The sequence below is a fragment of the Coffea arabica genome, chromosome 1e (genome assembly GCF_036785885.1).
Source record: "Coffea arabica cultivar ET-39 chromosome 1e, Coffea Arabica ET-39 HiFi, whole genome shotgun sequence".
Lineage (NCBI taxonomy): Eukaryota > Viridiplantae > Streptophyta > Magnoliopsida > Gentianales > Rubiaceae > Coffea > Coffea arabica.
The window spans coordinates 51407423-51428839 of NC_092311.1; the positions used below are offsets into that span (position 1 = coordinate 51407423).

The 21417-nt window shown below is 39.6% G+C and overlaps 1 protein-coding gene and 4 long non-coding RNA genes across 5 annotated transcripts; 4 read left to right on the forward strand and 1 right to left on the reverse strand.

Annotated features, from left to right (window-relative positions):
- The first annotated feature begins 35 nt into the window (after positions 1-35).
- Positions 36-14544, forward strand: LOC140013124 (uncharacterized). The gene is made up of 2 exons (XR_011820202.1): positions 36-174; positions 13880-14544. It is a non-coding gene; the product is annotated as an uncharacterized lncRNA (long non-coding RNA).
- Positions 2110-3311, forward strand: LOC140021593 (uncharacterized). Its single transcript, XR_011825484.1, has 2 exons — positions 2110-2376; positions 3109-3311. It is a non-coding gene; the product is annotated as an uncharacterized lncRNA (long non-coding RNA).
- On the forward strand, positions 7331-8532 carry LOC140021595 (uncharacterized). Its single transcript, XR_011825486.1, has 2 exons — positions 7331-7597; positions 8330-8532. It is a non-coding gene; the product is annotated as an uncharacterized lncRNA (long non-coding RNA).
- On the forward strand, positions 12552-13753 carry LOC140013122 (uncharacterized). The gene is made up of 2 exons (XR_011820200.1): positions 12552-12818; positions 13551-13753. It is a non-coding gene; the product is annotated as an uncharacterized lncRNA (long non-coding RNA).
- Positions 14545-15298: 754 nt separating the features above from the next.
- LOC113713490 (chaperone protein dnaJ 20, chloroplastic) lies at positions 15299-16206 on the reverse strand. The gene is made up of 2 exons (XM_027237223.2): positions 15760-16206; positions 15299-15632 (listed from the first exon to the last, which is right to left on the reverse strand). Exons 1-2 carry the CDS (start codon positions 16204-16206, stop codon positions 15444-15446), a joined length of 636 nt encoding a protein of 211 aa, XP_027093024.2. The 3' UTR covers positions 15299-15443.
- Between the last annotated feature and the right edge of the window lie 5211 nt (positions 16207-21417).

A 21417-nucleotide genomic window follows, 5' to 3' on the forward strand; every position in this document is an offset into this window, starting at 1 on the left:
TGATCGAATTAGCATCTTCAGTTTATCCCGCTTCTACTCCGTGTCCATTTGAAAATTTTCGGTCTTCCTTACCGACCGTAATTGGGATTTGAGGGCAGCATTCACAACATTTTTTTTTTCAGAGATAAACTTCAATGTCCATCCAAAACTCTTTTAATTTTAGGGAGAGTGAATGTGAGGACCCGCAAATTTCCTACATTTTTCTTCAAAAATGCCTTTTATTTGAAAATTATTATTTATTAAGGCCCCTACCTCATTATATCACACTAAGTGTAAATAAACCTAGAAAATAAGGTTTTACGCTTTGGTTTCAAGTTTTGAGCAAAATTAGGGTTTTTGCGATTTTTCCACCGGATGAATTTTCGGTACTGGCCAAGGATCAATTTGATGATTAAAAGTGACTCTTAAGTGAGAAATAAAATGTGAGTAGTAGCAATGATATAAGGTTAGTGAATGGGAGGTAAAAACCCTAGTACGTGAGTTTTAAGAAAAACGGCGCGAACCGGCGGGTCCCGCGCATTACCGATTGAACGTACCGCTTGACCACCATTTTTCTTACCCAACAAGTTGTTGACTTTTGCACATAATATCTTCTCTCTTGGCAGCCTTGACCGAAATTAGTGGTCAAGAAAGGCAAGAAAGAAAGAGAAAAGAAAGGGTGGTGGTGGTGACACTTGTCACCACCTCATGGCTTCTTACCCAAGACCAACCTTAACCATTTAACTCCAACACTTAGCTATTCTTCCTCATTTTCTGCTGGAGCTGGCCGAGAGCAACAAGGAGAGAAACTCCAAGGGAAAAATCTTTCATTTCATCTCCAAATCCAACAAATAAGTGAGGAATCGAGCGAAGTAAACCGATTAAACTTGTTTTCTAGTGACTAGCTAGTGAGTGGTGGTGTGATTCTTGAAGGGGAGAGCTTGTGCTACTCTTGGTGACTTTTATTCAAGGTAAGAGAGTTATCTCTCCAAGTTTTACATCTAATCTTGTTAAATTAAGTTTAGTAGTTGATTATAGTGGTGAGATTATGGATGATTAGCAAGTTTTAGTAGTTTTCCCCAATTTAATTGATGAACTAGGGCTGTGGAATTTCTGCCCAACTTGATGTGTGATACTTGTATGTTACCATTGAGGTTTTATAAGGTGTTTTGGGAGTGATTGGAGTGAGAAATTAGGGAAAATTTCACTAGAAACTACAAATTCCAGATTTCTGGAAAATTCTTGATCATTTCTGTCCGAATTTGTATCTATGTGTTAGAGGCCGAATTGGCCTTGGGTCAAAGAAGGAAAGTTGTAGAGAATGGTATTTTATAGGTGCCTATAAAATTTCAGCTCAATCGGAGCAACGCAGACCGTGAAAAGTCCAAAATACCCCTACTGTTTTAAGAATTTCCCAGCAGTCCGTTTCTTCAGTTCAGTCCAGTTTATCACGATTTTTGACCAGGATCCATTCTGATTTAGCTCTGGGCCAAAACATAAAAGTTGTAGTGTTCTGAAGTAGCTTTAAAATTCCTCAAAGAAAACCTGATTCGGACTTGTGTACACTGAGTTATGTCCATTGCAGTGTTCTGCGTTCAAACAGCCGGTGAATTGGTTTCTGGTTTAGTACTGGTTTAGTAATCTGAGATTTTGACTAAGTTACGTTAGGAAATGGACTAAGTGACCTTCATGAATGTTTTGGTTCTGTGTCTTAGCTTCGAAATGGCACAGGTTTTATCTTAATCCGATAAGCGTAGCCTTGGATATGTTATTTCCGCATTGGTACGTCAAATCTGTCTTGAACTAAATTGCGTTTCTGCACTTGTACTTAATACGATTCTTGTTATTATGATATTGTGAGCCTGTGGAATGGCTCTTGGCTTGAATTGTTTTATGTGTAATGTTGGGTGGTTGTTGAAGAAAAATAATGAAGCCTAAATGGCTGGAAATTAGGTAAACACAAAGGGCATGCTGCCCGAATTTTTACTCGAGGTCTAGAAAACTCTCTTTGTGACTTGAGTGAAGGTTAAGTGATTATTCCTTGAACTATCGAGGACCTTTGTCATTTGTTTATCAAGGGTTATATGTTAGGACTTGGCCGAACTTGTACCCTTAGGAAAACGATATGAATCACTACGAAACCGTTTTATTTGCACTTTTGACTCAAGAGTCATCTTCAAGCAAAAATGTTATCAAATTTTTCAGTTTGAAGAGCGAGCAACTATTTCACGACTACTCTCCAAGTGAATTCCAGTTTCTTGATTTTGATTGAATAAAACGTCTAAGTTTCGAATCTTAGTCATATTTCAAAGTTCTCAAACTGAGTTTTATCGCAGATTTGGACTCCGAACCCGGAGTATACCCTGAAAGTGATCAATAAAGGCACTATATCTTTTGGTGAGTGCTTTCAAATACTGAATTGAACTTGATACTTGAACTTGATACATGACCAATATGAGTACATGTTATATACGTGAATTGATAGGGCAAGAGTGTACTTTATCGCACTTGCCCTTACGTGATATACTTGTTTATTGATTGCAATTGACTTGATATACTCGTTCATGATGTGCGCACTTCCTGGAATTCCGGAAACCCTGTGGCGAGTTACTCGAGTCGAGCCGGCAAGGGCCTGGTCGATTAGATAACAAACCCTGGGTCACTTGTAATGTCGAGTGGAGTGTTATCTCCTCGACTAACGGTATACTCGAGTATTACCACCCATGTTTATTGAGGATTTTGGGCCCAGTAGGGGGTGTGAATGGTGGACGGAGAGTCGTGTAAGTGGTGTTCTACTGGATTGGTTACTTACTTGAAAGTTGACGGAGTGTCAACTACTACGTGATCAAGCTTCTGGTAATGAAATGGGAATTTGGCTCCTGAGAGTCATCCGTATCCTTACACTTTGGAGTGATTATTGCTTATTGGATTATTGTTGCTTGTGAAAAACTTCTACACTCGCTCATTTTGAGATTGCTACTTGACGTGTTATTGTTCACATTTATGAACTCTTCATGCTCGTTACTTTGCTATATCGAAACTTGTAAAAAAAAAAAAATAATGGTCAATTTGCTATTTGGAACCTCACTGGGCTTTTAGCTCATACCACGCTATTTGTTTTCCTTACAGGGATACGAGTGACGCGCGAGACTTGTAAAAGCTAGCGTAGCCTTTTGTTTTGACTTTTGACTTTTTGGTCTTGTACTCGCGCTATTCCTCGAATGGAACATGATGTACTTGGATTGTATACGTTTTGAGCTAGTTTGGTGTATTAAGACTTTGTACCCCGTTTTCTATCAATGTAAATTATAAGCTTGAATTGTGAATGTTAATTATGGTTCATGGATGTGTGTACATGACTCGATTGAGTTAGTGAGTGAGTCCTGGCGAGAGCTGGGCAGGCGGTCCGCCGAACCCTTTGGTATGCCTTAGGAGGAGGTGGGGTCGTCACAGATGGTATCAGAGCTCCTTTTGAGCTCGTGCCGGGAGAAGGTTCTCGGACTGTGGGAATTGACTTGTTAAGTATGGAACAATTGTCTATTGTTGGGGACCTTAGATATGTATGTTGGGTAGGAATCTCTAATACGGGTGATTTGCTCTTGAGCCTGGCCAGCTTGAGGGGTGAATTATCATATTTTCGGATTCTTGTCCCCGAATACCAAAGAGTGACATCTTTACGATTAGCTGAGATCTCGTGTAATATTTGGATAAGTTTGGATGGTGAAAGCAAAGGCACAGGGAATGCGAGTAGTCTGGACTTGAAAAATATTGAAGATATTCATGGGATTTGGGATCTTTCTTATTCATGTGTTTCGAGCCTTGATTAAGTATAGTGCCTGAGCGATACCTAGGGTTAATGCTCGATAAGTTATGTGACTTGTTTTGCTCGAATGTATTGTATTGCCTTGTTTTATGATTTAGAGGGGTTATGATTTGTAATATTCTGTTTTATGTTGTTTGTATTTATATAGTTACTTAGTGGCTATGATCTATTATTGATTAGTTGGTTATATTGTTCTAGTTTATTAGCTGCGAAACATGGAAGATAAAAGAAGTCGGACCAAGAAAACTAATCGAGAACGCGGTTCTAGGCGAGGCCGTGAAGGTGAACAAGCACAGGAACTGGTGCCAGAACCGAGAGAGGAGAGGGAGGCAGCGGTTGAGCAGCAACCTGAACCCCAGACTGTCGGGGGAGATCAGGTGGCCACTGCCATCCAACAGATGACTAATATTTTGACTCGGTTGGTGGAGCAACAGGGTCAAGGTTCTGTAAATCAACCTAGGGACTCTGATTCAGGGCAGGATAGAGCCTTGGAGAGATTCCAAAAGTTCTCCCCACCCAAGTTTTTAGGAGGGCCAGACCCGTATGAGGCTGAGAAATGGCTGGAGGCCATGGTAAATATTTTTGCTGCCCTGAACTATACAGAGGAGAGACAAGTCCAATTCGCTGTTTTTCAGTTTGAGGGGCCAGCTAGGGCCTGGTGGAACGTAGTGAGGGCCAAGTGGGAAAGAGAGGGAACTGCATGGACATGGCTAAACTTTGTGCGAGATTTTAATGAAAAATACCTTCCACCCATCGTCCAGGAAAAGCGAGAGGACGATTTCATCAAACTCCGTCAGGGGCTGATGAGTGTAACTGAGTATGAGACTCAGTTTACAAAGTTATCCAAATTTGCTCCTGAACTGATAGCTACGGAGCCGAGAAAAGTACGGAGGTTTATACAAGGACTGAATGTGGAATTACAAGAAGCCTTAGCAGCGGTCCAAATTAATACTTTCACGGAGGTTCTGGAGAAAGCCTTGAGGATAGAGACTGCTAGGGCACAAGTGAGAGCTTTCCATGCAAAAAGGAGAGGTGCGCCTGGTGGAAGTCAAAGGCAAGGACAAAGTGATTTTGATATGCCACCTTCTAAGATAAGCCGAGGAGATAGTAGTGAGAAAATTTCAGGGATATCTAAGGAAAGTACTCCAAGAGGAGCTTCGCGTGGCTGGGGTCAAGCAAGAGGTGCCTCACAAGGAGGTCAGACCTCAACCCCTCAAGTACCTTGCGGGTACTGTGGGAAGGCCAATCACGTGGAGAGTGATTGTTGGCGAAAGGCGGGAAAATGTTTATGGTGTGGTAGCACCGAACACCAGCTTGCAACCTGTCCCCGTAGATCACGTCTAAACCCTGAACAAGCAAGTGTAGGAGGGACTAAGCCAAGAGTGCCAGCTAGAGCGTATGCCTTGAACCAACAGGCAGTACCTGAACCAACAGAGATAGTAGAAGGTACGATTCGTGATTTCTATTGTTTCCCTAAGTTTTGGCTATAGTGAGACCTGGGAGTCGGAAATGAATATATAAGGAAAATACCCTATGTTATTCGAAGTGCATGTATGAATTTCGAGGTCGAAATTCTTTTAAGGGGGAGAGGATGTGAGGACCCGCAAATTTCCTACATTTTTCTTCAAAAATGCCTTTTATTTGAAAATTATTATTTATTAAGGCCCCTACCTCATTATATCACACTAAGTGTAAATAAACCTAGAAAATAAGGTTTTACGCTTTGGTTTCAAGTTTTGAGCAAAATTAGGGTTTTTGCGATTTTTCCACCGGATGAATTTTCGGTACTGGCCAAGGATCAATTTGATGATTAAAAGTGACTCTTAAGTGAGAAATAAAATGTGAGTAGTAGCAATGATATAAGGTTAGTGAATGGGAGGTAAAAACCCTAGTACGTGAGTTTTAAGAAAAACGGCGCGAACCGGCGGGTCCCGCGCATTACCGATTGAACGTACCGCTTGACCACCATTTTTCTTACCCAACAAGTTGTTGACTTTTGCACATAATATCTTCTCTCTTGGCAGCCTTGACCGAAATTAGTGGTCAAGAAAGGCAAGAAAGAAAGAGAAAAGAAAGGGTGGTGGTGGTGACACTTGTCACCACCTCATGGCTTCTTACCCAAGACCAACATTAACCATTTAACTCCAACACTTAGCTATTCTTCCTCATTTTCTGCTGGAGCTGGCCGAGAGCAACAAGGAGAGAAACTCCAAGGGAAAAATCTTTCATTTCATCTCCAAATCCAACAAATAAGTGAGGAATCGAGCGAAGTAAACCGATTAAACTTGTTTTCTAGTGACTAGCTAGTGAGTGGTGGTGTGATTCTTGAAGGGGAGAGCTTGTGCTACTCTTGGTGACTTTTATTCAAGGTAAGAGAGTTATCTCTCCAAGTTTTACATCTAATCTTGTTAAATTAAGTTTAGTAGTTGATTATAGTGGTGAGATTATGGATGATTAGCAAGTTTTAGTAGTTTTCCCCAATTTAATTGATGAACTAGGGCTGTGGAATTTCTGCCCAACTTGATGTGTGATACTTGTATGTTACCATTGAGGTTTTATAAGGTGTTTTGGGAGTGATTGGAGTGAGAAATTAGGGAAAATTTCACTAGAAACTACAAATTCCAGATTTCTGGAAAATTCTTGATCATTTCTGTCCGAATTTGTATCTATGTGTTAGAGGCCGAATTGGCCTTGGGTCAAAGAAGGAAAGTTGTAGAGAATGGTATTTTATAGGTGCCTATAAAATTTCAGCTCAATCGGAGCAACGCAGACCGTGAAAAGTCCAAAATACCCCTACTGTTTTAAGAATTTCCCAGCAGTCCGTTTCTTCAGTTCAGTCCAGTTTATCACGATTTTTGACCAGGATCCATTCTGATTTAGCTCTGGGCCAAAACATAAAAGTTGTAGTGTTCTGAAGTAGCTTTAAAATTCCTCAAAGAAAACCTGATTCGGACTTGTGTACACTGAGTTATGTCCATTGCAGTGTTCTGCGTTCAAACAGCCGGTGAATTGGTTTCTGGTTTAGTACTGGTTTAGTAATCTGAGATTTTGACTAAGTTACGTTAGGAAATGGACTAAGTGACCTTCATGAATGTTTTGGTTCTGTGTCTTAGCTTCGAAATGGCACAGGTTTTATCTTAATCCGATAAGCGTAGCCTTGGATATGTTATTTCCGCATTGGTACGTCAAATCTGTCTTGAACTAAATTGCGTTTCTGCACTTGTACTTAATACGATTCTTGTTATTATGATATTGTGAGCCTGTGGAATGGCTCTTGGCTTGAATTGTTTTATGTGTAATGTTGGGTGGTTGTTGAAGAAAAATAATGAAGCCTAAATGGCTGGAAATTAGGTAAACACAAAGGGCATGCTGCCCGAATTTTTACTCGAGGTCTAGAAAACTCTCTTTGTGACTTGAGTGAAGGTTAAGTGATTATTCCTTGAACTATCGAGGACCTTTGTCATTTGTTTATCAAGGGTTATATGTTAGGACTTGGCCGAACTTGTACCCTTAGGAAAACGATATGAATCACTACGAAACCGTTTTATTTGCACTTTTGACTCAAGAGTCATCTTCAAGCAAAAATGTTATCAAATTTTTCAGTTTGAAGAGCGAGCAACTATTTCACGACTACTCTCCAAGTGAATTCCAGTTTCTTGATTTTGATTGAATAAAACGTCTAAGTTTCGAATCTTAGTCATATTTCAAAGTTCTCAAACTGAGTTTTATCGCAGATTTGGACTCCGAACCCGGAGTATACCCTGAAAGTGATCAATAAAGGCACTATATCTTTTGGTGAGTGCTTTCAAATACTGAATTGAACTTGATACTTGAACTTGATACATGACCAATATGAGTACATGTTATATACGTGAATTGATAGGGCAAGAGTGTACTTTATCGCACTTGCCCTTACGTGATATACTTGTTTATTGATTGCAATTGACTTGATATACTCGTTCATGATGTGCGCACTTCCTGGAATTCCGGAAACCCTGTGGCGAGTTACTCGAGTCGAGCCGGCAAGGGCCTGGTCGATTAGATAACAAACCCTGGGTCACTTGTAATGTCGAGTGGAGTGTTATCTCCTCGACTAACGGTATACTCGAGTATTACCACCCATGTTTATTGAGGATTTTGGGCCCAGTAGGGGGTGTGAATGGTGGACGGAGAGTCGTGTAAGTGGTGTTCTACTGGATTGGTTACTTACTTGAAAGTTGACGGAGTGTCAACTACTACGTGATCAAGCTTCTGGTAATGAAATGGGAATTTGGCTCCTGAGAGTCATCCGTATCCTTACACTTTGGAGTGATTATTGCTTATTGGATTATTGTTGCTTGTGAAAAACTTCTACACTCGCTCATTTTGAGATTGCTACTTGACGTGTTATTGTTCACATTTATGAACTCTTCATGCTCGTTACTTTGCTATATCGAAACTTGTAAAAAAAAAAAAATAATGGTCAATTTGCTATTTGGAACCTCACTGGGCTTTTAGCTCATACCACGCTATTTGTTTTCCTTACAGGGATACGAGTGACGCGCGAGACTTGTAAAAGCTAGCGTAGCCTTTTGTTTTGACTTTTGACTTTTTGGTCTTGTACTCGCGCTATTCCTCGAATGGAACATGATGTACTTGGATTGTATACGTTTTGAGCTAGTTTGGTGTATTAAGACTTTGTACCCCGTTTTCTATCAATGTAAATTATAAGCTTGAATTGTGAATGTTAATTATGGTTCATGGATGTGTGTACATGACTCGATTGAGTTAGTGAGTGAGTCCTGGCGAGAGCTGGGCAGGCGGTCCGCCGAACCCTTTGGTATGCCTTAGGAGGAGGTGGGGTCGTCACAGATGGTATCAGAGCTCCTTTTGAGCTCGTGCCGGGAGAAGGTTCTCGGACTGTGGGAATTGACTTGTTAAGTATGGAACAATTGTCTATTGTTGGGGACCTTAGATATGTATGTTGGGTAAGAATCTCTAATACGGGTGATTTGCTCTTGAGCCTGGCCAGCTTGAGGGGTGAATTGTCATATTTTCGGATTCTTGTCCCCGAATACCAAAGAGTGACATCTTTACGATTAGCTGAGATCTCGTGTAATATTTGGATAAGTTTGGATGGTGAAAGCAAAGGCACAGGGAATGCGAGTAGTCTGGACTTGAAAAATATTGAAGATATTCATGGGATTTGGGATCTTTCTTATTCATGTGTTTCGAGCCTTGATTAAGTATAGTGCCTGAGCGATACCTAGGGTTAATGCTCGATAAGTTATGTGACTTGTTTTGCTCGAATGTATTGTATTGCCTTGTTTTATGATTTAGAGGGGTTATGATTTGTAATATTCTGTTTTATGTTGTTTGTATTTATATAGTTACTTAGTGGCTATGATCTATTATTGATTAGTTGGTTATATTGTTCTAGTTTATTAGCTGCGAAACATGGAAGATAAAAGAAGTCGGACCAAGAAAACTAATCGAGAACGCGGTTCTAGGCGAGGCCGTGAAGGTGAACAAGCACAGGAACTGGTGCCAGAACCGAGAGAGGAGAGGGAGGCAGCGGTTGAGCAGCAACCTGAACCCCAGACTGTCGGGGGAGATCAGGTGGCCACTGCCATCCAACAGATGACTAATATTTTGACTCGGTTGGTGGAGCAACAGGGTCAAGGTTCTGTAAATCAACCTAGGGACTCTGATTCAGGGCAGGATAGAGCCTTGGAGAGATTCCAAAAGTTCTCCCCACCCAAGTTTTTAGGAGGGCCAGACCCGTATGAGGCTGAGAAATGGCTGGAGGCCATGGTAAATATTTTTGCTGCCCTGAACTATACAGAGGAGAGACAAGTCCAATTCGCTGTTTTTCAGTTTGAGGGGCCAGCTAGGGCCTGGTGGAACGTAGTGAGGGCCAAGTGGGAAAGAGAGGGAACTGCATGGACATGGCTAAACTTTGTGCGAGATTTTAATGAAAAATACCTTCCACCCATCGTCCAGGAAAAGCGAGAGGACGATTTCATCAAACTCCGTCAGGGGCTGATGAGTGTAACTGAGTATGAGACTCAGTTTACAAAGTTATCCAAATTTGCTCCTGAACTGATAGCTACGGAGCCGAGAAAAGTACGGAGGTTTATACAAGGACTGAATGTGGAATTACAAGAAGCCTTAGCAGCGGTCCAAATTAATACTTTCACGGAGGTTCTGGAGAAAGCCTTGAGGATAGAGACTGCTAGGGCACAAGTGAGAGCTTTCCATGCAAAAAGGAGAGGTGCGCCTGGTGGAAGTCAAAGGCAAGGACAAAGTGATTTTGATATGCCACCTTCTAAGATAAGCCGAGGAGATAGTAGTGAGAAAATTTCAGGGATATCTAAGGAAAGTACTCCAAGAGGAGCTTCGCGTGGCTGGGGTCAAGCAAGAGGTGCCTCACAAGGAGGTCAGACCTCAACCCCTCAAGTACCTTGCGGGTACTGTGGGAAGGCCAATCACGTGGAGAGTGATTGTTGGCGAAAGGCGGGAAAATGTTTATGGTGTGGTAGCACCGAACACCAGCTTGCAACCTGTCCCCGTAGATCACGTCTAAACCCTGAACAAGCAAGTGTAGGAGGGACTAAGCCAAGAGTGCCAGCTAGAGCGTATGCCTTGAACCAACAGGCAGTACCTGAACCAACAGAGATAGTAGAAGGTACGATTCGTGATTTCTATTGTTTCCCTAAGTTTTGGCTATAGTGAGACCTGGGAGTCGGAAATGAATATATAAGGAAAATACCCTATGTTATTCGAAGTGCATGTATGAATTTCGAGGTCGAAATTCTTTTAAGGGGGAGAGGATGTGAGGACCCGCAAATTTCCTACATTTTTCTTCAAAAATGCCTTTTATTTGAAAATTATTATTTATTAAGGCCCCTACCTCATTATATCACACTAAGTGTAAATAAACCTAGAAAATAAGGTTTTACGCTTTGGTTTCAAGTTTTGAGCAAAATTAGGGTTTTTGCGATTTTTCCACCGGATGAATTTTCGGTACTGGCCAAGGATCAATTTGATGATTAAAAGTGACTCTTAAGTGAGAAATAAAATGTGAGTAGTAGCAATGATATAAGGTTAGTGAATGGGAGGTAAAAACCCTAGTACGTGAGTTTTAAGAAAAACGGCGCGAACCGGCGGGTCCCGCGCATTACCGATTGAACGTACCGCTTGACCACCATTTTTCTTACCCAACAAGTTGTTGACTTTTGCACATAATATCTTCTCTCTTGGCAGCCTTGACCGAAATTAGTGGTCAAGAAAGGCAAGAAAGAAAGAGAAAAGAAAGGGTGGTGGTGGTGACACTTGTCACCACCTCATGGCTTCTTACCCAAGACCAACATTAACCATTTAACTCCAACACTTAGCTATTCTTCCTCATTTTCTGCTGGAGCTGGCCGAGAGCAACAAGGAGAGAAACTCCAAGGGAAAAATCTTTCATTTCATCTCCAAATCCAACAAATAAGTGAGGAATCGAGCGAAGTAAACCGATTAAACTTGTTTTCTAGTGACTAGCTAGTGAGTGGTGGTGTGATTCTTGAAGGGGAGAGCTTGTGCTACTCTTGGTGACTTTTATTCAAGGTAAGAGAGTTATCTCTCCAAGTTTTACATCTAATCTTGTTAAATTAAGTTTAGTAGTTGATTATAGTGGTGAGATTATGGATGATTAGCAAGTTTTAGTAGTTTTCCCCAATTTAATTGATGAACTAGGGCTGTGGAATTTCTGCCCAACTTGATGTGTGATACTTGTATGTTACCATTGAGGTTTTATAAGGTGTTTTGGGAGTGATTGGAGTGAGAAATTAGGGAAAATTTCACTAGAAACTACAAATTCCAGATTTCTGGAAAATTCTTGATCATTTCTGTCCGAATTTGTATCTATGTGTTAGAGGCCGAATTGGCCTTGGGTCAAAGAAGGAAAGTTGTAGAGAATGGTATTTTATAGGTGCCTATAAAATTTCAGCTCAATCGGAGCAACGCAGACCGTGAAAAGTCCAAAATACCCCTACTGTTTTAAGAATTTCCCAGCAGTCCGTTTCTTCAGTTCAGTCCAGTTTATCACGATTTTTGACCAGGATCCATTCTGATTTAGCTCTGGGCCAAAACATAAAAGTTGTAGTGTTCTGAAGTAGCTTTAAAATTCCTCAAAGAAAACCTGATTCGGACTTGTGTACACTGAGTTATGTCCATTGCAGTGTTCTGCGTTCAAACAGCCGGTGAATTGGTTTCTGGTTTAGTACTGGTTTAGTAATCTGAGATTTTGACTAAGTTACGTTAGGAAATGGACTAAGTGACCTTCATGAATGTTTTGGTTCTGTGTCTTAGCTTCGAAATGGCACAGGTTTTATCTTAATCCGATAAGCGTAGCCTTGGATATGTTATTTCCGCATTGGTACGTCAAATCTGTCTTGAACTAAATTGCGTTTCTGCACTTGTACTTAATACGATTCTTGTTATTATGATATTGTGAGCCTGTGGAATGGCTCTTGGCTTGAATTGTTTTATGTGTAATGTTGGGTGGTTGTTGAAGAAAAATAATGAAGCCTAAATGGCTGGAAATTAGGTAAACACAAAGGGCATGCTGCCCGAATTTTTACTCGAGGTCTAGAAAACTCTCTTTGTGACTTGAGTGAAGGTTAAGTGATTATTCCTTGAACTATCGAGGACCTTTGTCATTTGTTTATCAAGGGTTATATGTTAGGACTTGGCCGAACTTGTACCCTTAGGAAAACGATATGAATCACTACGAAACCGTTTTATTTGCACTTTTGACTCAAGAGTCATCTTCAAGCAAAAATGTTATCAAATTTTTCAGTTTGAAGAGCGAGCAACTATTTCACGACTACTCTCCAAGTGAATTCCAGTTTCTTGATTTTGATTGAATAAAACGTCTAAGTTTCGAATCTTAGTCATATTTCAAAGTTCTCAAACTGAGTTTTATCGCAGATTTGGACTCCGAACCCGGAGTATACCCTGAAAGTGATCAATAAAGGCACTATATCTTTTGGTGAGTGCTTTCAAATACTGAATTGAACTTGATACTTGAACTTGATACATGACCAATATGAGTACATGTTATATACGTGAATTGATAGGGCAAGAGTGTACTTTATCGCACTTGCCCTTACGTGATATACTTGTTTATTGATTGCAATTGACTTGATATACTCGTTCATGATGTGCGCACTTCCTGGAATTCCGGAAACCCTGTGGCGAGTTACTCGAGTCGAGCCGGCAAGGGCCTGGTCGATTAGATAACAAACCCTGGGTCACTTGTAATGTCGAGTGGAGTGTTATCTCCTCGACTAACGGTATACTCGAGTATTACCACCCATGTTTATTGAGGATTTTGGGCCCAGTAGGGGGTGTGAATGGTGGACGGAGAGTCGTGTAAGTGGTGTTCTACTGGATTGGTTACTTACTTGAAAGTTGACGGAGTGTCAACTACTACGTGATCAAGCTTCTGGTAATGAAATGGGAATTTGGCTCCTGAGAGTCATCCGTATCCTTACACTTTGGAGTGATTATTGCTTATTGGATTATTGTTGCTTGTGAAAAACTTCTACACTCGCTCATTTTGAGATTGCTACTTGACGTGTTATTGTTCACATTTATGAACTCTTCATGCTCGTTACTTTGCTATATCGAAACTTGTAAAAAAAAAAAAATAATGGTCAATTTGCTATTTGGAACCTCACTGGACTTTTAGCTCATACCACGCTATTTGTTTTCCTTACAGGGATACGAGTGACGCGCGAGACTTGTAAAAGCTAGCGTAGCCTTTTGTTTTGACTTTTGACTTTTTGGTCTTGTACTCGCGCTATTCCTCGAATGGAACATGATGTACTTGGATTGTATACGTTTTGAGCTAGTTTGGTGTATTAAGACTTTGTACCCCGTTTTCTATCAATGTAAATTATAAGCTTGAATTGTGAATGTTAATTATGGTTCATGGATGTGTGTACATGACTCGATTGAGTTAGTGAGTGAGTCCTGGCGAGAGCTGGGCAGGCGGTCCGCCGAACCCTTTGGTATGCCTTAGGGGGAGGTGGGGTCGTCACAGTGAAGATGGAGATGTCCTTTACTATGCAGATATCCCCTCCCTTTTTTTATAACTGACGTTTAAGGTTTTTGCACACTAATTAAGAAAAGTTTTTCATTGCTTAAATCTGTACACTACTTTCCTTTTGTACTCTCATTAATTGTCCAATTCACCCATGTTTTCTCTCACTAAAGTACTAAATGGTGCTGTTTTACTAGGCCAAAAGCAATGCAATAATTACTGGGAGTAGTAATTAAGAGCCCTGTATTGGAAAAGAGAGATAAAAGGGTAAAATTGTGAAAAAATAATTAATATTGTATGGGGATAATAAAACGACAGATAAAAGTACACTAGAGCAAATTTCTTAAACGTCAATTATAAAAAAAGGAAGGAAGTATATAGTTGCTAGAAAAAATCCTATTAGCTTTGTCATATGCTCCTATTGTATCAAAACCTGTGCACTAAATGGCACATTTCAACACCTTGAATTTGATGGAGGTACTAAGAACTTCCTGCCAAAAAAGAAAATAACCAAAAGGAGGGGGAAAAAATTGGGAATTTTACCAAGATTCCTTCTTAACGCCTTTGAATTTGAGAAAAAAGATGAGCTGCAAAGCTACCAATTCGTGTCTACGTCAATGAGAAAACTATCATTTGCATGCGTTGAAAGACAAAAAATTTTCTTGCTTTACTAAGGTTGTCAAATACTCCTCTGTCCTATTTTATTTAATCATGTTTGAGAAATTCGACCGTTTACAAATAGTATTTTCATTGCGATATTTATACTTATTTTTTTATTTTTATCTCCAAATACTTCCTTCGTGTTCCCCTCTTCTTTTCCCTTTTCTTCCTTTAATTGTTGAAACAAAAGATGCGCCCCTGCTATTGAATACACAATAGTAAATTTGTGAACATAAACCTCCAATCCTTCATCACCACGCAACGCCAACGCCGATCCTTCCTCACTACGGCCCTACCTCTCATCTCTTAACGAACGTGGCATTTGATTGAGACCGTATCCTAACGCGATAGTTCCGGTGACCTAACATTAGACTACCAATCAAACAATTTTTTAACCTAAAAAAAAAAAGAGCATTTTGAATTGTCGTCATCTAGAATCTTGAATTTCATATCTCGACCTATTTTCTTACTTTCCCCTACCCGCTGTGTGAGGAAAAAAATATATGTATGGAAACTGTCTAAATGGATAAGTAGGACAGCACTTATTTCCAACAACACAACAGAAGCTTCGATCCTCTACTTGCTTTTGTTCTCAATTGGATCAAAGAACCATTTCATTAATTAAAAGGCAGTAGTGCATTAATAGAAGTTAGAATCTTATCCACAAAAAAAAAAGGGGGGAAATTTTTATTTTTCCCAATAATTCTAGAAACCATAACGATATGGCCGAGTTATAAACACGTCCAACTGGAAGAGACAAAAAATTAATTAACAAAAATTTTATATATACATCTGGATACAGCTCCCAGTGCCGCCGGCGGCGGCTAAATCTGTTATGATTATGTCAGAGAGGGAGCAAGGATCCCCACGATGAATCTAGCTTATAGCTAGCAATAGGCAAAACATATGCTACATAAATCCAAGATCATAAATGTCAGTTCTCTTTCGGCGCATTCGACTACCCCACGACGACGAGGGCGACGCCGCTGCCTTCCCTCTAACGGCGGAGGAGACATTATCCCTGTGCATGCTCCACAGCCTCAGCTCATCCAGTTGAGATTGCCACCTAAGTTTCCATTCCTCCACATCATCCATTCTCTGTTCCAAATTAACACAAACCAAAATTAATATCTCAATTCGTTACCAAAAATTAAGCCTTAAGCGGGGCTTTTTTTTTGGGGGGAGGGGGAGGTTATTTGATACTAGCGTGTGTATGTTTTTTTACCTCGTTGCGTCTTCCGGTTGAAAAAGCGAAATGCAATCCTCGACCTAAATTCATATCGTACAAAGCTCTAGTCTGTGGATCAGAAAGCGTCTCGTAAGCTTCCTGAACCTCGATAAACCTCTTGGTGTACTCTTCCGTGCGGTCCGCCGGTGACACGTCTGGGTGGTATTTTCTTGCTAACTGTTTGTAGGCTTTCTTGATATCGGAAATCGACCCTGTTTCCGAAATTCCCAGCATATCATAGAAAGTTTCGACCTGGGTCTGGGTCGGTGCATAAACGGCGGCCCTGGCAGTTATTCTGAGCGCCCCGGATCTTCTTCTTGGCTTTAATGCTATGCTACCAGTACTGGCCCTGCCGCTAAATGGAAGCTGGGAGCCACAATGTCTTGTATTTGAACTTGGTGGGAAAAGTTGCAGGTGACCGCTGGAAATAACCTCGGCGTTCATGCTTTCTTGCTTTTGTTGGTTGCTGAATTGCGGGCTTTTAGTCAGTAGTAGCGTAGTTAATTGGTGTTCTCTCTGAGTTTGCACTTTGTTGCACTTGCAGCGCTATGCGGAGACTTGTGGAGACGGCAATATATGTATGTATATATATATAGACAGACAGACAAAGAGGCTCACATTCGGATAGATTCAATTTGGCTGAGGTGGACGTGGAAGGAAATGAATGGTGCTATCGTCATGGATGATGCAAGAGAGAGATGATGGACTGGCTAGTAGGAGTATTGGTGTGTATTGGTGTGGGATTGGTGTGGGATTGGATCGATGGAAGCTTCTATAACTATAATGCGAAGAGATGCGTGGAGATTGGTGGTCAGGACCCGGGACGACTCCAGTCTTTGATAGGATTAGGGGTGGCAATTCGGGTTCAAATCAGGTTGGCGGGTCGGGTTCGGGTCAACCCGTCAGAAAATTTGTTGACCCGAATCCGACCCGCCAACCTGTGACGGGTCAGGTATGCTGACCCGAACCCGAAAATTTCAGGTTGACGGGTTGGCGGGTTGACCCGAAATGACCCGAAACTTAATTTTAATTTATTAATTTATCACTGTAATTTCTAATAAAATCAATTTCTCACAAAACTAATTACATAATCAAGTAATAAAAATTTAAAAAAATAATTCCAAACCAAATCTAAAATAAATTAAACACCATAAAAGTGTTTTATCCCAAACAAAATATAAAATAAATTAAAACAGTATAAAAATAAAAAATAATATAATATATTATTTGTCCAAATATAATAATTTCAACTTCACACAAATTAAATAAATTCATTTAGGATTAAGTAATTAATGCCTTTGAAAAAAAAATAACTTAGTTTAGTTAGATAGAATTATTTTTATGTTTATTAAATTATTTTTTAATTCGTAAACGGGTCATATCAGGTCACCACGGGTTGACCCGAAATCGACCTGTTTTCTTTTCGGGTTCATCGGGTCCAACCCGATTCTGACCCGAATTCCCAAAACCTCAACCCAAACCCATGAATTTCGTGTTAGGTTCGTGTCGTGTTTTCAGGTCGTGTCAAAAATTGCCACCCCTAAATAGGATGCTGTGGGCGACTGGCCTTTGGGTATTGGATTCGGCCAGCTGGTTCGTAGTTAATAGTACTTAATGGCAAGGAACGCAGGATTTAGATTAGGATTGCTGACCCGGAATTCTCATCCAGAGGGCCGTGAGACGGTGGGGCCGACCCCAGACTTTATAATAATTAACTCGCATCGCATTTGTCCACTTGTCCCTTTTGAGCCTAGTTGGCAACGTCTCACCCGCCACAGCGCTTATCCAGCTGTAGTATTTCCTTTTTTCATATCGTACGTAACTGTACATTGCACGCTCTAGTGTCCACGCACCGTCCCCCGTTTGTCTACTTCATCTACGCTATCCTCGACGGATAACTGATAAGCTGTTCCGTAGATATTCTCTGTCTCTCGTTCCCTTCCTTTCCAAAGGAGTATCCCATTTGAATTAATATTTTTTGGAGTGTTTGTAAAAAAATTATACTGTAATAATTTAATATATATATAATAAAAAGATAATTAAAAAATTACCTTCACGAAAAACATAAAATTTTTTGGCCATCCAAACAAGTGTTTTAGACATTTAACCCCTTCTCAAGGGAAAATATTAGATATAAAGATTAGTTTTTAGTAGTATTGTTTAATAGAGACTTCAAGGCGTTAACCTTTTTTTTAAAGTAGGGAAATAGGGAAATAATGGGATGGAATAAAGAGAGCGAGGGGCATTAATTCAGGTTTTACTTTAAAAAAATTAAGTAAGACCTCAACTATTACTTTTCTTAGAAATTTTTTTTTATTTAGGAAAGTATCAAATGTATATATATTACATGGCAAATTAGACATTTTTGAGATATACTAATTAGTGTTTATAGACACTTGTATATCCTTTTATTTCCATTTGAATTAGCTGTTTTTTGATTGTTTTTTAAATATTTTTTAGTAACAATATATATGAAAATTTTTTACTGTAAATATTTTTTATGGTATTTTTTGAAATTTTTTAGAGTATAAAAGTTTTTAAGATATTTTTATAAAATTAACACTACCGCCCATGACTGCCACCCATCCCTTTCCGCTTATTCTCTTCTCCTCGATCTACCTCCTTCCTTCTCCAATCTAACTTGGTATAGTCAATACTAGATTGAGAGCAGGGGTAGAGAATACGCAAGGTATGGCGGGAAAAGATAGGGGAAGGCGAAGGGAGAGGGAGAAGGAAGAGGGAGAGAGAAAAGGAAGAAGAGGCGGTGGTGGTAATCGATGAAAAAAGATGATAGAAATAAAATTTTTTAATTTTTATGTATTTGGGAGTTGATTTTGATATATTTGAATATTTTTAAATTATTTTTATTTATATATTATCATAATATTGTATTTTAAAAACTTATTTTTCAAAAGAATGGAGAGTTCAAACAAAAAATTGCTAACGTCCATGAATGTTACTTCCTAACCAAACAGCAAGATGATTTTAACATCTATGAATGGTGAAATAGATTTTTTTTTTCCAATCACCAACAAATGTTAAAGAATTTCTTCGAGAAAGGTCGTGTATTTAAAGAATTTGATCGGTAACTTGTGGTCTTGAAAACTTACGCGGAACGGTGACGGTAATAGAAGCTTCATTTGATGTAACGCAACCGGTGCGGGCTAAGCCGTTGCTAGTTGTACGATTTAGCAATACCTCGTGCGACGACAAAATTTCATGGGACCGACCCCGACAGACATGAACTGCAAAATGCTAGTCTTACAATTTGGTTGGACCGCTTACTCAGACATTCTAGAAGAGAAAGTAATTCATTTATCTTTTTTGTTTTCAACAAACGAAGTACTGATTCATTTCAAACTTTTGAAAAACCGGTGCCATTTCCTTTTACTTTTCTATGCTCTATTGAAACGCATTTTTGTTAGTTTTTTCCATGTTTATAGATTGCCCACAGAAATCAGAAATGAGTACGCTCCGTTTGATTCTTACGTGAAAATGCCTGTCCTCCAATTACATACTTTGTAGAAAATTCCACTTTCGGACTGCAGGAACTTTTATTAGTGTGCTTGTATAGCCCGTCTTGGAAAAGATTTTTTTATTTTATCATAATCATAATCATAATTTTTTTTTTTTTATTTTTTAATTATCTTATCATCTTATGTACATTATATCATAAAAAAATTATGATATTAGATTAAATTATTCAAAATTATCTTCCATCCAAATACACTAAACAAAACATACACACAATAATTTTAGAAAAAAGAAAGTAGTACAATTTCTCAATATGTGTATGCACGGGTGTGCGCACGCGCGTGCCGTGATTGGTATCTTTACAGAAATGATGGGCCGTGAACGGTGTCTTTTCCCAAGGAGATACATCGAGGTGGGTTACGCAATTCCACAGTCAAGTGAGTTTGTTTGGATAAGAATTTATTTGGATGATTTATTTGATCCAGTTACTGTAGTACTTTTTGTGATGTGATTTATGTGAGATAAAAAGGTGATTGGGAATTGTGTGTATGATGCAAGCAAAACAAAATCTGAAATAAATCTTGCAAATTTTCTTTGCCCAAACAAACACTGACTTTTATGCCTTTTATGATAGTAGTATCCGAAGTTTGTAAAATCGGGATTCTACGTAGGATCGATTTTAGTTTCACATAATCGGATTCGTAAGATCCAACCAAAAGCTCTTAATTGCAATTAAAGATTGCAATTCTTTGATAAATTATAAATATACCACAAATATTTTCATTTACTTGCAAAATGGAGTTTCGTATTTCACAAATTTATAAAAAATTGTAGGATCGTAGGATCGTACGATCCTAAACGATCCTACCGATCCTGCTACGATCCTACATAGATTAATATGATTTGCGACTCTGAATACGATCCGGATCGATTTTGATTATCCGGATCGTAGAATCGTACGATTCTACGATCCGAATCGCGATTTTGACAACTATGGTAGTACCATGATAGTCACATGTTTGAAGAAATCACCGGGCCAATGGCTCAGTGACCACCAGGGAGGGGCTTAAGTCTCTCATTGGATTGTAGGTGAGGGTTCAAATCTCACATGCAATGAAAAAAACTTAAGCGTTGTGTTATAACATTTTCTTGATATAGTTGGATCTGTATAGCCACTAACTCCCTACTATATGTATCGTTGCTGACAAAAAAAAAAAAGTTAAACGTTTGAAAGAAATTATGTTTTTGGCGCTTGAAGATGAGGGTGGATAGTTGCGAATGGTTTCTTCTGGATACGGGCGACCGACCGGTCAAAGAAAGAAATAAAAGCGCCTGTCATTCCGCGTTGTAGCCACCCGTTTGGCTGGGAGGTTTTGTACCCGTCTAACGGTTCTTCTAGATACGGGCGACCAACCGGTCAAAGAAAGAAATAAAAGGGTCGGTCATTCCGCTTTCTAGCCACCCGTTTGGCTGTGGGAGGTTTAGAAAATTTTGATTCCTATTACACAATTAGCTACCAGCGGGCAAACGCAAACACCGAGGAAGAACCCGCAGATTGGTGCCCATTGTTTAATTTGTTTATTCCTAAGTTTACCGTCGCTGCTTACAATTCATACGTACCCGTCTAATCCTTTTGCCAGCTTGCCTTTTTTCTTTTTTTTTTTTTGACTTTTAATTCGTTATGGTGTCACTTTAAACGCCAAAGAAGCGTTTACTTTTTTTTTTTTGTCGAAACGATAGATGTTCTATAATCTAATCTAGCCTAGTCGAAGGAGAAGGGAAGGGGATTCAATGTGAGTACAGACTCCATCGATGAAGGTCAATTAAGACCGCCACAAATTGTGACAAATTTGTGGGAGGCAGGGATTGAATCCCTGACCTCCAGCATCACCTTTAATGGTGATGACCACTGGACCAAATGGCCAATGGCCCAAAGAAGCGTTTACTTGATGGACAGGACAGTGGTTGAATAAAAGAAATACATTCTGAAAGATACCCGACTTTGAGCTAGGGACTCAAATACGAGTTCAACTCAATTGAGAGCTCTTTTATTAGTAGAGTATAAGCTAGTTGATAAAAAATTGAAGGCTAATTAAGATAGAGTGTTCTTCGACTTTTCAATTCGGTTTAATGGTCATGAATTCTTAATTTACACGTAGGGTGTAAACGAATCTAATCAAA